Source organism: Callithrix jacchus, chromosome 7, assembly GCF_049354715.1.
Source record: "Callithrix jacchus isolate 240 chromosome 7, calJac240_pri, whole genome shotgun sequence".
Taxonomy (NCBI): domain Eukaryota; kingdom Metazoa; phylum Chordata; class Mammalia; order Primates; family Cebidae; genus Callithrix; species Callithrix jacchus.
In genome coordinates this window covers 137701466-137718400 of record NC_133508.1, presented here as the reverse complement: position 1 = coordinate 137718400, position 16935 = coordinate 137701466, and the positions used below count along the sequence as shown (strand labels likewise).

The 16935-nt window shown below is 40.0% G+C and overlaps 1 protein-coding gene across 13 annotated transcripts in view; it reads left to right on the top strand.

Annotated features, from left to right (window-relative positions):
- Positions 1-16935, top strand: part of FRRS1 (ferric chelate reductase 1) — a 109614-nt gene that overhangs the window by 6514 nt on the left and 86165 nt on the right. For 9 of the 13 annotated variants that reach the window (XM_078332602.1, XM_078332589.1, XM_078332587.1 and 6 more), the window contains exons 2-3: positions 3345-3465; positions 7226-7255. In XM_078332602.1, coding sequence (XP_078188728.1) covers positions 3345-3465; positions 7226-7255 — 151 coding nt within the window. Of the gene's footprint in view, positions 1-3344; positions 3466-7225; positions 7256-9812; positions 9861-16935 lie in introns of those variants that run through there. The other 4 variants (XM_078332598.1, XM_078332591.1, XM_078332596.1 and 1 more) reach the window with 2 other exon arrangements.

The window sequence follows — 16935 nt, the reverse complement described above, 5'->3', positions numbered from 1 at the left end:
TGAAGCTGGGTTGGATTCCCCAGAGAATATTCTTCCCACATCTTGAAGAACAGGTGCCTGGTTCTGGCATTGTGAGAAGCCAGGTTTGGGGAAGGCTGGAAGTCTCAGCATTAAGTCATCTTTCATTACCCTGGCCAGCATGCCTTTGCGCTTGCTGTTTCTAATGACTGCCCTCACTTCAGGCTGTCCAGAGCATCCTTCCATTTCATCTTGTCAGGAAAATACATCTCAGTCATCTGCAGGAGTCAGGGAAGGAGAGGTCTGCGGTCTCACTATTTCTGAAACAGTTTTTGATCAGTCCTCTGCCTTGTCCCTCCTTCTTTCAACTTCGAAGCCTGTTTAAGTTTCTTACTCTTACTCTTGGCTTTTACTATTACCAGCATAAGGTTCAAATTTCTTCAGTATGCTAAATTAGCTGTCACTTGTCTGTCTGTCCCTGGCCACTTATTTTTGTTTCTAGTTCTCCTCGTCCCTGTGAGATAATACATTATTTGTTTTTATTTAGTAGGTTTTGGGAGGGAGCAGAGGCTAATACATACACTCAACCTGCCATGTTTAACTAGAAATTTGTATATAATATTGTAATGAAAGTAAAAGTTTTATTTTAAATGTCGTTTCTTGATATCAGATGATGTATCAGTGGTCTCAGGGAAAGGAACAATCGAGCACCTTGAAGCTCAGTGAACCCTGAAGGGTCCAGAACATCATTGTTTCTATCTATATCTCCTTGTTAGGAGCTCCGGAGACCATAGCTGATGCCTCCAGCAAGTCTTGAGGCCAAGAGATGTTGGGAGAGAAGCATAATAAAAAATTCTAGGCTGAGTGCGGTGGCTCATGCCTATAATCCCAGCAATCTGAGAGACTAAGGTGGCCAGATCGCTTGAGGCAAGGAGTTTGAGACAAGCCTGACCAATATGGTGAAGCCCCATCTCTACAAAAATACAAAAATTAGCCAGGTGTGGTGGTGCACACTTGTAATCCCAGCTACTATTTGGGAGGCTGAGGCATGGGAATTGCTTGAGCCCAGGAGGCAGAGGTTACAGTGAGCCAAGATTGTACTGCTGCATTCCAGCCTGGGTGACAGAGCAAGACCCTATGTCAAAAAAAAAAAAAAAAAAATCTGGATTTTTTTTCTTGCTTACTTTTATTGCTATTCACTGTTTTTTTAATGTATTTATTTTTGAGTGTACATGTTAGCAACTGCTCTCCTTACCAAGGAGTCCTCTGGCTGCCTGAAAACTACCTCCAGGTCCATCCTTTATCAAACAACACTTATCTCACAATTGGTATTGTGACTGTACCAGTAAATTACACCCTGCCTGGATTTCAAGGGAGACTCTGCTATGAACCCACAGATACACTCTTAATATCATGATTCATTAAATCACTTAAGGGTTCCTAAGGGAAAAAAAATGGCCAAAGTTATCATAGTGGAACCAATGGTAAAATGCATGTCCTCCTTTCCCATTCCTGTGTCTGTTTAGTATCTAAAAGTAAACACACATGCACATACCACACACAAATGCATACTTGGTTTTTAAATTATGGTGTTTTGTTTTGTTTTTTGTAATTCCTGTTCTTGGATTTCTGTGTATTGATTGAGAAATCAGAAAAAGCAGGCCAGGTGGCTCCCACCTATAATCCTTGCTCTTTGGAAGGCTGAGACAGGAGGATGGCTTGAGCCCAGGTGTTTGAGACCAGCCTGGGTAACATAGGGAGACCCATCTTAACCAAAAAAAAAAAAAAAAAAAAAAAAAAAAATTAGTTGAGTGTGGTGTTACAGGCCTATGATCCCAGCTACTTGGGAGGTTAAAGTGGGAAGATCTCTTGGGCCTGAGAGGTCAAGGCTGTAGTGAGTTGTGACCGCACCACTACTCCAGCCTGGGCGACAGAGTGAAACCTTGTCTCAAAAACAACAACAACGACAAAAATAACTGATAGATCCTAATAAAAATCTATTTTATTCCCTGAGGCAGCCATAAGTTTGACTTTCACATTCACTACAGCAGTTTTCCTGTCTCTAAGCCTTTATCTAAATTTTCAACTCACTTACCAGTCCCTATCACTCCACAGACATGACTAATTACTGTCCTAAGAAAATCAAAATTATTCAGCCTCTTGGGCTCTCTTGCTGTGTTCTCTTTTGCTTTCTCTAGTTTTCTCTTTATTTCATCTGTTATCTTTCTCTCTTTCCTATGTTAGAGGTATGGTTATCCTTTTCTAAGGCTGAGCCCCGCCCCTGTACCTATACACGATAGCAGAGAGAACAGTATGTACAAAAGTCTGGAAGCTTGAAAGAGAAAAACTGTGGGAAAATACAGATTCTCCTGTATGGGCAAGTAGACTTTAAAGTTAAACAGGCCTGGTTTGAATGCCAGTTCTTCTCTACCACCTCCTACTTAAATGACCTTGAGTTCACTTCTCACATCACACCTCATTTTCCTTATCTTTAAAGTGAAGAGGCTGGGCCCAGTGGCTCACACCTGTAATCCCAGCACTTTGGGAAGCTGAGGCGGGTGGATTACCTGAGGTCAGGAGTTTGAGACTAGCCTGGACAACATGGCAAAACCCTGTCTCTACTAAAAAAAAAAAAAAAAAAAAAATTAGCCTGGCATGGTGGCAGGTGCCTGTAATCCCAGCTACTTGGGAGGCTGAGTGAGGCAGGAGAATTGCTTCACTCCTGGAGGCAGAGATTGCAGTAAACCAAGATCATGTCACTGCACTCCAGCCTGGGCAACAGAACAAGACTCCATCTCAAATAAATAAGTAAATAATTAATTAAATAAATAAGGTGAAGAAAATGCCAGCTACTTCACAAGGTTGTTGGGAAATTTCATAACATATGGTAAGCTCTCAGTAAATGGCAGCTGATGTTGCTGTTATGGCTGGAGTAAAACTGTGACAATAGTTCATCTTAAAACAAGGATTTGCTTATTCCTAGAATAAGCATGTGTTCATATTTCTGTCACTTGCATTAACTATGAATATAAGCCCTACAAGGTCAGGAACTCTGTCCTGGTCTTTATATTTTAAGCATGTACCACACGTGCAACATATAAAGTAAATGTACATTGTGTGTTGAGTGAGTGAATGGTGTGGCTTAATTTATACTGATTTAATTGATAAGTAAATTCACGTTTTTCCAGTTTCCTTTGGATAATTAAAACCTTCCAAAGATTTTCAGAGCACATTGTTAGGAATTTGCTTCCTTCCTGTTACACTGTTTACAAGTACTGGCTTTTATTACATTACTTTTGCATTAGACTTGAATGAAAATGTGGGTGTGCTTTTTAACATGTCATCAATAATAGTTAATTAATTGGCTCTTTTTTTCTTTCTTTCAGGGAGGTGGTACAAGCAAACTGTGTTCACTGGAGAAAGAAGTTCTCGTTTATGTGCAAAATGAGTGCAAGTGCTGCCACAGGCATCCTAGATCCTTGTATCTACAGAGTATCAGTGAGGAAGGTATAAAAATAGCCTATTACTTCTTCCCTTTCAGAAACCATAGTTAGTTCCATAGTCACCAGCTTGTTTTGTTTAGCTCTGCTTTATCTTTATCATTAGAACTGTGTATGCAGTTTACTTCACACTTGCTAAAGTAATTTAAATTATGGCAAATATGATGAAGAATCTGAGGTTATAAATTAAAATATTACTCAAGAACCTTCATCTCACTGTCACTATACATATAAGTATTAATCTTATTTGTATTAGTTTGGGGACTATATATATATCTATATTCACTATTTGTTAAATTCCGGGTTTTTGTTGGGCATTGTTCTGGGAACTTTATGTGTAATATACCTAATAACCCTGAAAATAGGTATTATTTTCTCCATTTTCAGGAAACCAGGGCTCAGAGAAGTTACTTACCCAAATTTACATAGTTAATAAATGGCAAAGCAGGGACTCAAACACAGAGTTTTCTGATTCCAAGTCTGTTTTCTTTCCTGTATATTTTCTTTCCCAATATTAGGTTGAAGCAAATTACCAATAATTTTAAAAAATGGTAATTTCATATGGTTCAACTTTGTGTGTGTGTGTGTATACATGTTATACTTACCAAAATAATACATATAATGGTCAAAAATTAAATAGAGAAGAAAGATTTAGAATGAAAGCAAGAGTCTCTGGCCTTGTTCTTTTCCGTGCTAGTTCTGTGTGCTGTATCAGATAAAGATGCAGTCTCTATCATGATGCTATATATAGCTTTTAAACATGAAAACATACTCAATCTGACACAAATTAAAATTACAAATAAGATACCATTTTTTACCTATAAAGTTGACAAAGATGAGAAAGTTTGATAGTGTGTTTTGTTGCCTAGGACACAGGGAAGCAATCAGTGACCAGTCAACAGGTACTATTCCAGGTACTGGGAGGACAGTGGTGAACTGGAATGAGTTCCCACCCCCAAATACTTTACTTTCTGGTTGGAGTTGGGGGAGGTGTGATAGGAAAGACAGAGACTGTAAACATGTAGCCAAATAAGATTATTTGAGGTCATGATAAGTGTTATGTGTAGGAAACAGTTAGGTGATGGAGAATAGCTTGGGCAAAGGAGGCTGTTTTAGAGAACTGGGGCAGGAGTCAGTGAAGACTTCTCTGAAAGGTAACATTTGAAAAAGAGGCAACCATATAAAGGTCTAGGGAAGGGCCAATCTAAAGGGATTCTAAAGGATCCCTTCTTGGATGAAGGTGATCTGCCTCTTCCTTACTACTCGCCAGAAGCAAATATATGTCTTTCCCTATATCACATCACTCTGAATCTCAAATTATTTCTTCAGGTTTTCATACACAGTTATCAAGCATATGAAGAGACATGACTGTATGACCAAAAATCAAAAGGAAAAGTATATGATAAAAAGAGACCCACAGAAGATACAGATTTTGGGAAGATCAAAGACAGACTTTTATAATAACTATAATTAGTGAACAAGATAGAGAATTTCACCAGAGAACTAAAAACTGTTTAAAAAAAAAGCAAATTAAATTCTAAAACTGAGAAGTACATTAACTAAAATTTAAACCTAAGTAAATGAAAGAAAACCTCAACAGATGGATTTAACAGCAGGTTTACCATAACAGAAGAGAGCATTGGTAAATTGGAAAATAAGACAGAAGAAAATATTCAGCCTAAATCACAGAGAAAACAAGGGTGGAATAGACAGGGAAGAAGGTAAGACATGTAGGAGACAGTAGAAAGGTCTAACTATAAGCCCTAGGAGGAGAGACGAGTGTGGCTGAGAATCTTCTAAAACTGATCAAAGATATCGAACCACAGATTCAGAAGTACTGTGAACCCCATGCAGCGAAGCATGACATGTTTAAATGACAAGACCAGCCTGACTGCAGCATGGGAAACAGAGGGAAAGTTCTTGGTAATAGGATTGGATCTGCTAGATCAGGCCAGGCCTTATGAAGTTTAATTATAATTGAAAGTATTGGAGGATTTTAATAAGGAGAGACATCATCTTGTGTAAGATCACTTTTGCTGCTGTGTTGGATGAATCGCAGAGACCACTTAGGTGGTTTGTGATAGTCAAAGGGAGAAGTGCTTATGTTTTGGCATAGAGTTACAACATAGAAATGGTTATTTTTGTGCAGCCAGATGCCCAACTAAAAACAGAGGATTCTGTTACTATGGAGGGGAGGAATGGATAATTGGGATATGACTAGCATTCTTTCTACAGAGGTTGAATGAAGGAGTAGGTCCAGGAAAAGAGAGTGAGGAGTTGCCAATGAGGTAGGAATAACACCAGGCAATTGTGGTACCATGGAAGTTTAGCGAAGAAAATGATACAAGAAAGGAGGTGGAGTGGCCAACCCTGTAACCTACTACTGAGATGTTGATGAAGATGAAAACAGGGAGCCTTGGCTTGGTAATCTTAAGAGCTATTGCAGAGGGCCCGAGCACAGTGGTTCACACCTGTAATCCCAGCAATTTGGGAGGCTGAGGAGTCAGGATTGCTTAAGGCCAGAAGTTTAAGACAAAATTAGGCAACATGGTGAGACCCTGTCTACAAAAAAAAAAAAAAAAAAAAAATAGCTGGGTGTGGTGGCATGCACCTGTCGTTTTAGCTACCCAGAAGGCTGAGGTAGGAGGATCTCCTGAGCCCAGGAGTTTGAGGTTTCAGTGAGCTATGATCATGCCACTGCACTATAGCCTGGTTGACAGAGACCCTGTATCTAAGAAATAAAAAATGAAAAAGAACTATTACAGAGGGAAATAAGGATTAAAGCCCAGTTGGAGTGGGTTGAATGGAGAGTAGGATGTAGCAAACATAGATAAGTCTTTTGATGAATTTGGCTATAAAGAGGAGCAAAGAAAAGAATTAGCAGAAATAAGGATCATCTGGAAAAAAAATTGTTTTCTTTGCTTAAGGAAGGGCACTATCAAGGAATATGACAGTGACCTAATAAAAATGTGGTCCTTCGTAATGGGGTAGATCTAGTGGCATGGCCACACGTGGAATCAGTGAAGCAGGGAAAGGGAGGAACAGCAAATACTCATGCATGTTAATGGAGTTTATCATAGATTGTTTCTTAACATATTTATATATTCACCAAATACATGTATACAAACACATACCTTATGCTAGGTATTGTTCTAAGTGTTTTACACTTAATTCTTACAGGTGTATGACGACAAATCTAAAGATATGGCAAATTAATGTACAGTTACATATTTTAAGTTAAAAAAGACATCTATCTATTATTTTTTATCATTTTCCACTTTGGCCAGTCTTGTTCACATTAGGTAAGAGGATTTGTACTAGTCTAAACGTATGCTTTTATACGCATAAAGTAATTCTTCAATGATTCATAAAAGCTGGTTGTCCCTGGGTTGTGGTTTCAAGTCTTGTTGAAATCTTTCTATACTATATTAGTGTGCTTAACTGAGTAAATAATTTAACCTTTCTTTGGTGATTCAGTTTTTGCAGTGAGTCTATAACACTTTTTGACCACTTCTTCTTCAGCAGATAAACAAAATATTAGCTTACGTTCTCACCGTTTGTCTCATTTATATTAAAGTGAAATGCTAAATAAAAATTCTGGTCATTTAGGGGGATTGTGGGAGTCTAAATAGTTAGATTTAAGATCATCAGAGTTTAGTATCTATATTTGCCCACATATATATGTCTACTTCAGAATTATTTGACATATAGTTAATTTTAACTCTTTAATTATATGATATCCTTATAGTATTTTCTGTCTCTGGCAGGAATTAAAAGGTGGAAACGCTTATGCAAAGGTAAGCAGATGTTCTTTAACTGTTTTGGAACATGTAATGTTGCTTATTGCTATTTATAGGCTTAAAAATTAAATGGTTTACTCTTCTAATATCTGTTCAAGCTTGGCGCTTTTTATATAAAGCAACTTGGAGATTGAACAGTTGGATCTAACAGTAAATTATAGACATATTATTTCTAAATGCTGATTATGGGATATTATTCTTTAGATTCAGCCTCCCTGCTAGAGGATCTCTGGTTTACATTAAACCATAGCAGGTGATAATTCAAAGGGTCTCACCTGGGAAGTGTTGCCAGGCCCACCTCCCCCCACTGTAAGAGGACCCCTCCTTTATGCTGCTTAGCACTCTGTATAAACATGGTCAGTACTGCTGGTTTTTACTTTTACTAGCTTTGTGGAATTACTAGTGAATGTGCTCACCTTTTTGCTGACTAGAAGGAATTAGTAACAATACCACCAGAAACTCACATAGTCCTCTTTTATTTGCAGTCTCTGTGAATGGTACCTCTGTCAATCCAGTCACCTAAACCAAGAGATTGTACATGAGTCTTTTTTCTCCTAACTTTTTAAATTTTGTTTTTTTTGTAGAGATGGGTCTTGCTATATTACCCAGGCTGGTCTCGAACGCCTGGTCTCAAGTGATCCTCCTGCCTTGGCCTCCCAAAGTACTGGGATTACAGGCATGAACCACCATGCCTGGCCCTTGTACACTAGTTTTAACCTCCATATCTACCAAACACCCTAAATCCAATTGGTTGCAATGTCAGGATGTTCTTTGTTAAAGAGAAAATCTACCTCAACTAGAGATTTTTTTTTAATGTTACAAAACAAGGAGATGTGAGATAGATTCGTTCCAGAACTGGTTAATCAACTGACTGAAGAACATCATCAAGAACCCTTATTATTTTTCTCTTTCCATTCTGCCATTTTCTATGTGATGACTTTGTTCCTGGCCCACTTGCCTCCTGGACACCAGATGGGTGGCTGGCTGCTTAAGTTTAATTCAACACATTCACATGTGACAAAATCCAGCTACTTCCCACTGTATTACATTTTTTTGAGTGAGGAAACGTTTCCTAGATGACCCTCAGAGGATTTTCCTGTACCTTTCATTGGCCCGAACCGGATTATATGCCCACCCTAAACTAGTTGTGGGCAATAGGAATGGATTGTCATGGTTAGCTTAAATTTATCACAATCTAACAGTGAGCTAGGGTTTGGGTTTCCTTCCTTGTGCACATGGATGAAATGAGACTGGACACCTAAATAAAACCAGAGTTTTGAGGCTGGGATTGATGGCTCATGCCTATAATCCCAGCACTTTGGAAGGCCATGGTGGGAGGATCACTTGAGCCTAGGCATTGGTGACCATCCTGGACAACATGGTGAGACCCTGTCTCAATCAGTCAATCATTCAATAAATAATAAAATAAATCAAGGCTTGCTATCAAGGAATAGCAGGGCATTGATTGTGGGCTCAGATAACAAGGTCTGCTGTAGTTGACCAAGGCTCTTGATTTTTCCCCTCTAAAAAGCTCTTGAAACCATATCTTCTCTCCATTCCCAAGGCCACTGCCTCAGGTGAGGCCTTCATTATTTTTTATTTACAGCCTGCACTGGTCTTCTATCTAGTCTCTCTGCCTCTATTAACTCCTCCATCCTCCATATTGTTGCCAAAATTAAAACATGATCATATCATTCCCCCATTTTTAGTCCTTTAGCAGCTATTCGTTTCTTATAAAGGAAAATGAAAATTTTTTAACGTGGTAGATAAGACACATCTTGTCACCTCTTCTGTCATTTGCACATAAACACACACACACGCACACTCACACACTCATATGCTCATCCTTATACTTCACACATACCATCCTCATAAACTTCCTCAAGTAGCCCATGCTATCTTAGCCTTTTGCTTTGTAACTTGATGTTTTTTCCTGCCTGCCTTATATTTCTCCCTCCTCTTATCCTATTGACTCATGTATCTCCTTAAAGACTCATCTTAGTCATCCCTCCCCCCTGAGAACTTTTCTTTTCCTCTCTTTCTTGTAACTGTGTCTTCCTCAATCACAGCACTTTCACACTGCATTGAGGAATTTGTTCACTTTTCTATCCTCCCCTATTAAACTATAAGAGTAGGAATGACTTCCATGTTACCTGAAATGTGATGCTGAAGATTATTTCATGAATGAATTAATATCTGTGACAAATAGCTAATGTTTATATATATATATATGCTATTTCATGAGATAGTTACTCAGTGAAACTAAAGAAAAAATCATAAGGAAACGTAGACTTTCTGGTTCCTCACTATAATGTAAGCTCGTTAAAGGCAGAGCAGGTGTCCTGTTGATCACTGTTACCTAGTGTCTACAACTGGGCCTGTCACATAAAAGATGCTTGGTAATACTGACCTTACTCATTAGTAACTTTCAGCCTAAAACATCACATTGACATACCTCACCTTTTAGTATATTTTCTTAATAGGGGCTGTCTTAGTTTGGGATGCCATAGCAAATTACCATAGAGTAGGTGATTTAAACATTTATTTCTCACAGTTCTGGAGGCTGGGAAGTCCAAGAAATGGTGCTGGTGGATCCAGTCTGGTAAGGGCCTGCTTTCTGCTTTGCAGATGGCTGTCATCTCATGGTTTCCTCAAATGGCAGAGAGCAGAGAAAAAGGAACCAAGCTCTCATATGTCTTTTAAAAGAGCATTTATTCATTCTTGAGGACTTCACTCTCATGTCCTAATTATCCCCTAGAGGTTCTGCCACCTAATACCACCCTTTTGGGGGTTAGGGTTTCAACATAAGAATTTTGGGGGAACATAAACATGCAGTCATAAGAGGTACTGATCAGATTCTCCCCTTTTTAACTTACTGACATTGTAATATATCAGCATTACAACAGTAGATGGGCTATTCTTTTATTCAACAAGTATGTACTAAGTGCAGGCATTGTTCTTGGTACTATTCTAAGTACTGGAGATAGAGCAGTGAACAAGATAGACAAAAACCCCTGCATTTGTGGAGCTTACATGCTAATGGGAGTGGGGGTTGTTGGAGGGACAGACAATAAGTAAATATGAAATATGTGTGCACATGATGTGATAACTGCTAAGGAGAAGAATAGAGCAGGTAAGGGGTGGAAGATGGTAACTACAGGATAAGGGACGGAAGAGGGATGTGATACAGGATGGTCAGGGAAGGCCCCTTTAGAGAGATTACTTTTGAACATTGACCTGAATGGAGTAAAAGAGAAAGCTATAAGAAAATCTAAGAGACAGCATTTCCAGCAAAAGAGCAGTTAAGTGCAGAAGGCCTTGAAATGATCTTGGCATTTTCAAGAAACAGGACATCGTGGCTGCCAGAGTAAATGAGGAGAAGGAGGAAATGAAACTGACCAGATAGCCAGTGACGGGGACAGAGGAATAGGAGACCACATAGAAAACTCTTTCAAGAGGAATGAGATCATGTCCTTTCAGGGATATGGATGGAGCTGGAATCCGTTCTCTTCAGCAGACTAATGCAAGAACAAAAACTAAACCCTGCATGTTCTCACTTATAAGTGGGAGCTGAACAATGTGATAACATGAACACAGGGAGGGGATCAGCACACACTTGGGCCTGTCAGGAGGGGTGTAGGGAACAAGAGCATCAGGAAAAATAGCTAATGCATGCTGGGCTTAATACCTAGGTGATAGGTTGATAGGTGTGGTAAATCACGGCACACGTTTACCTATGTGACAAACCTGCACATCCTACACATGTAACCCTGAACTTAAAATAAAATTAAATTAAAAACTCTTTTAAAAAGTTGTGCTGTAAAGAGGGCCAGAAAAATGGTTGAATAGCCTGGAGAGAGAAACGGGAACCCACCTCTGCGGTGAGGTTTTGTTTTGTTTTCTTTGGTTCATTAAAGTAGGAGAAAATCCAGCATGTTTATATGCTGTGGGGAATGATCCAGCAAAGAAGGGAAATTTTAGAATGTACAAGAGCTGAAAGAATAACTGCAGTGATTAACTTGAATGGGCAAGAGGAGAGCCGTTGGCCTCAGACAGTACTGTAAGTGGAAAAGCAAATACGTGGGCACAGGTGCAGGTAGCTGAGAAGATGTCACTGGCTGTAAAAGCTTATGGAAGTTAAGTGCTCTTTTAATTGCTTTTATTTTCCAATTGAAATAGGAAGCAAGGTCATTAGCAGAGAGTGAGAATTAGAAAGCAGTGTTGGAGGGTCAAAGAGAAGGATAAGTATGAAATAGGGTGCACTGATAATGTGTGATCTGTCATGTGAACCTTCACATGCCCAGTTGGATATGGTTCTATCCTGGACATATCCAGGCTTTTTCTGCTGATCTTTTTCCCCTCTAAGAGAGGCAATAAGGCTAGAGTAACCATGTGAAAATTAGGTGGATGTTACTGTTGCTTGATATGTGTCTGACTTACTGCATTTGGGGCTTGTGGCCCTTCAACTGCTGAGTTCTTATTCTTCATTCTTTTTGTACCAAGCTATTAAAATAATGCTCCAACCTGCAATTAAAAACTTAATCTCAAATGCCATTTATATGTGCCCACTGTGTTTTTTTTTAAATTGCATTTTAGGTTTTGGGGTACATGTGCAGAACATGCAAGATAGTTGCATAGGTACACCCGTGCAGTGTGATTTGCTGCCTTCCTCCCCTTCACCCATATCTGGCATTTCTCCCCATGCTATCCCTCCCCAGTTCCCCCCCCGCTGTCCCTCCCCTATTCCCCCCAATAGACCCCAGTTTGTGTTCCCCTCCCTGTGTCCATGTGTTTTCATTGTTTATCACCTGCCTATGAGTGAGAACATGCGATATTTCATTTTCCGTTCTTGTGTCAGTTTGCTGAGAATGATGTTCTCCAGATTCATCCATGTCCCTACAAAGGACATGAGCTCATTGTTTTTGATTGCTGCATAATATTCCATGGTGTATATGTGCCACATTTTCCCAGTCCAGTCTATCATTGTTGGGAATTTGGGTTGGTTCCAGGTCTTTGCTATTGTAAACAGTGCTGCAGTGAACATTCGTGTGCATGTGTCCTTATAGTAGAACGATTCATAGTCCTTTGGATATATACCCAGTAATGGGATTGCTGGGTCAAATGGAATTTCTATTCCTAGGTCCTTGAGGAATCGCCACACTGTTTTCCACAATGGTTGAACTAATTTACCCTTCCACCAGTAGTGTAAAAGTGTTTCTGTTTCTCCACATCCTCTCCAACATCTGTTGTCTCCAGATTTTTTAATGATCGTCTTTCTAACTGGTGTCAGATGGTATCTCAATGTAGTTTTGATTTGCATTTCCCTAATGACTAGTGATGATGAGCATTTTTTCATGTGTTTGTTGGCCTCATGTATGTCTTCTTTTGTAAAGTGTCCATATCCTTTGCCCATTTTTGAATGGGCTTGTTTGTTTTTTTCTTGTAAATCTGTTTGAGTTCTTTGTAAATTCTGGATATCAGCCCTTTGTCAGATGGGTAAATTGCAAACATTTTTTCCCATTCTGTTGGTTGCCGCTTCACTCTAATGACTGTTTCTTTTGCCATGCAGAAGCTGTGGAGTTTGATTAGGTCCCATTTGTCTATTTTGGCTTTTGCTGCCAATGCTTTTGGTGTTTTGGTCATGAAGTCCTTGCCTATTCCTATGTCCTGAATGGTTTTGCCTAGATTTTCTTCTAGGGTTTTTATGGTGCCAGGTCTTATGTTTAAGTCTTTAATCCATCTGGAGTTAATTTTAGTGTAACGTGTCAGGAAGGGGTCCAATTTCTGCTTTCTGCACATGGCTAGCCAGTTTTCCCAACACCATTTATTAAACAGGGAATCCTTTCCCCATTGATTGTTTTTGTCAGGTTTATCAAAGATTGTATGGTTGTAGATATGTTGTGTTGCCTCTGATGCCTCTGTTCTGTTCCATTGGTCTATATCTCTGTTTTGGTACCAGTACCATGTTGTTTTGATTACTGTAGTTTTGCAGTATAGTTTGAAGTCTGGTAGTGTGTGATGCCTCCTGCTGTGTTCTTTTTGCGTAGAATTGACTTGGCTATGCAGGCTCTCTTTTGGTTCCATATGAAGTTTAAGGTGATATTTTCCAGTTCTGTGAAGAAGGTCATTGGTAGCCTGATGGGGATAGTGTTGAGTCTGTAAATTACTTTGGGCAGTATGACCATTTTCACGATATTGATTCTTCCTAACCATGAACATGGAATGTTTCTCCATCTGTTTGTATCTTCTCTTATTTCATTGAGCAGTGATTTGTAGTTCTCCTTGAAGAGGTCCTTTACGTTCCTTGTTAGTTGTATTTCTAGGTATTTTATTCTTTGTAGCAATTGTGAATGCCAGTTTGTTCTTGATTTGGCTCTCTTTCAGTTTGTTATTGGTGTATAGGAATGCTTGTGATTTTTGCACATTGATTTTGTATCCTGAGACTTTGCTGAAGTTGCTTATCAGTTTCAGTTTTTGGGCTGAGATGATGGGATCTTCTAGATACACTATCATGTCATCTGCAAATAGAGACAATTTGGCTTCCTCCTTTCCTAATTGAATACACTTTATTTCTTTTTCTTGCCTGATTGCTCTGGCCAGAACTTCCAATACTATATTGAATAGGAGTGGTGAGAGAGGGCATCCTTGTCTAGTGCCAGATTTCAAAGGGAATGCTTTCAGTTTTTACCCATTCAGTATGATATTGGCTGTTGGTTTGTCATAAATAGCTTTTGTTATTTTTAGATACGTTCCATCAATACTGAGTTTATTGAGGGCTTTTAGCATAAAGGGCTGTTGAATTCTGTCAAAGGCCTTCTCTGCGTCAATTGAGATAATCATGTGGTTTTTGGTTTTGGTTCTGTTTATGTGGTGAATTACGTTTATAGACTTGCATATGTTGAACCAGCCTTGCATCCCCAGGATGAATCCTACTTGATCATGGTAGATAAGCTTTTTGATGTGCTGTTGCAGTCGGCTTGCCAGTATTTTATTAAAGATTTTTGCATCTATGTTCATCATGGATATTGGCCTGAAGTTTTGTTGAGTCTCTGCCAGATTTTGGCATCAGGATGATGTGGGTCTCATAAAATGATTTGGGAAGGATTCCCTCTTTTTGGATTATTTGTAAGAGTTTCAGAAGGAATGGTACCAGCTCCTCTTTGTGTGTCTGGTAGAATGCAGCTGTGAACCCATCTAGACCTGGGCTTTTTTTGTGTGGTAGGCTCTTAATTGCTGCCTCAACTTCAGACCTTGTTATTGGTCTATTCATAGTTTCAGCTTCCTCCTGGTTTAGGCTTGGGAGGACACAGGTGTCCAGGAATTTATCCATTTCTTCCAGGTTTACTAGTTTATGTGCATAGAGTTGTTTGTAATATTCTCTGACGATGGTTTGAATTTCTGTGGAATCTGTGGCGATTTCCCCTTTATCGTTTTTTATTGCATCTATTTGGTTATTCTCTCTTTTTTTTTATCACCACTGTGTGTTTTAAAACCTTAAAGCAAACAACTTAGAATCACGGCAGTTTTTGAAATGTATAATACTTTTTATTATGTATTTATGGAAATATGCTTAATAAATTGCAAGCTCAATCCACATTTTGTTGTTAATAAAAAGACTGTTTATACACTTAGGCATATAGACTCAGCTTGCTCAAAAATGATAATGGGGTTGATTTATTGTACTGCTTGGAAATGAAAACAGGGTTGAACAACATCAGAGGAAAGACTATGGGGCAACCTTCTGGTAGCTGGCATAGTGGGTATCAGCATCAGGTAGCTGGTATAGTGGGTATCAGCTTCTGGTAGCTGGCATAGTGGGTGTCAGCATTCAATTGCTTTCCATAACTTTTGTGTGAGTGAGAGTGTGTTTGTGTATATATGTAGTCTCACAGCTGAAAGCTACGGGGCTTGAGTGGGCCTTCACCCGTGGTTCCACAGGAGCGTCATAAGGCATAACGGTGATTAACCTCAGAGCTGTCCTACTGGGACTTCCATCCTGGGGTGACCAGGCCCGGGGGTTATACGGATACACCTTAGCCAAGACACTCCTGAAAGACCCCTCTGGGGTCATGGCCGGGCAGGCAACTGATTGGCCCCCCTTTTGGGAGGCTCCCACCCTTTGTTTGTCACTCTTGTATGTGGTCCTGTCTTGTCTGTTAATTTGTCAGTTTTATTAGACTCCTGCTAGCAGACATACACTGGTTCAGACCATCTTCCCTTGAGGTAGGGAATATTTTACAGTGGTTGACCAACCACTGGATGCAGGGAACTTTTATTAATTATACCCCTGTAGAGATTACTCTCTTCTCCTTCTTTCTCATCTTCTTCTTCTATCACTGAGGCCTCACTCTTTCTTCTTCCACCATGTGGCAGATAGTCTTAACTTTAGTTGTCTTTATTTTCTTCCTTGTTACGATTATTGTGGCCTGTAAATTCTCCCAGCCACCTCCACCAGGAAAAGAGTATTTTTGCCCATGCTGGGTCTGAGTCCATGTTGGAAAGGCAGTTGTGCCCTTGGCACCTAGGAAGTAGTTTCTTTAGGGTTGTAGGAAACAAAGTCCTAGATCAGGGTCTACGAGTGCTCTTTGTCAGGCTGGAATGGAAAACTGGTGACTGCCTATTCTGTCATAAAAGTGTCCAATGTTGTTATGGGCAGTGCCCGGTGGTGTAGCACAGGGAGGCATACTGGCATCATCCCAATTGTCGGGAATTCGGGTGCCATAAACCACTAAAGACAGATTGGCAACTCTTTTGCTCACTCTATGAATTGTGGTGGGTACAAAATACACACCCAGTTGATTTATTAGTTCATCTCTTTTGCCACATCCCCACTTTTCCACGGGCTTTGGATAGGAGAGCCTATAGTCGAGAGCATTATGCCCGAGCAGCACTAAACCTCCATAGAGCTTATTCTTGCCAGTTGTGGTTTGCGGAGAGAGAGACCACCTTACCCTGGCCCTCACCTTCCGTTCCGTTGGATAGGACTAGAGACAGACCCACCAATTCAATTGTCTGGTCCTTGCAGGACCCGGCTGCGGATGCCCTACTAAAACCTGCTTTAGAGAGGGCAAAATTTGAATTGGAGGCTTTTCAAAATTGGCTATACCACAGAAAGAGAAAGACATGAGTAGTAAGCAAGAGTCCCGAGAGAAAGGACAAGAAAGCAAGAGAGAGAAAGTAGGAGACAGGAGAGAGGAAATAGGGAGAGAGAGGAGACAGAGAAGACAGTGGAGAAAAATAGGGAGACAGGAATTTAATGCTTTTCAGGGTCCCTGTGTCAAGGTGACCAAAAGCTGCAGGGGCGGGGAACTCGCAGCCGGCCCAGGGGCTTAGAGCTCAGTTTTTAAACTGACACAAAAAGTGTATTTTTTTTCTCTGCCGGCCACCAGCCCCACCCGGCTTTCAGTCAGACCACACTGCCTCAGATTGCAGTATTTGCATCTAAAATTTGGCTTTAAGAACAGCTTTCTAACTCTTTGTAGTGCAAGTTACTTGTTAGCACAACAATTAAGGTGGAGGGCCTGCAACTGTGAGGTTTTTGGTTCAAATCCTCAGGGAAGCCAGTCTTTTGGGAGAAAATTCAAAAATTGAAGAAAATGACCAAATGGGCTCGTCACAGTCCCGACCATGCACCTCCCTCTGATGCACGACGGAAAACTTTAAAATAGGGTTCTCTG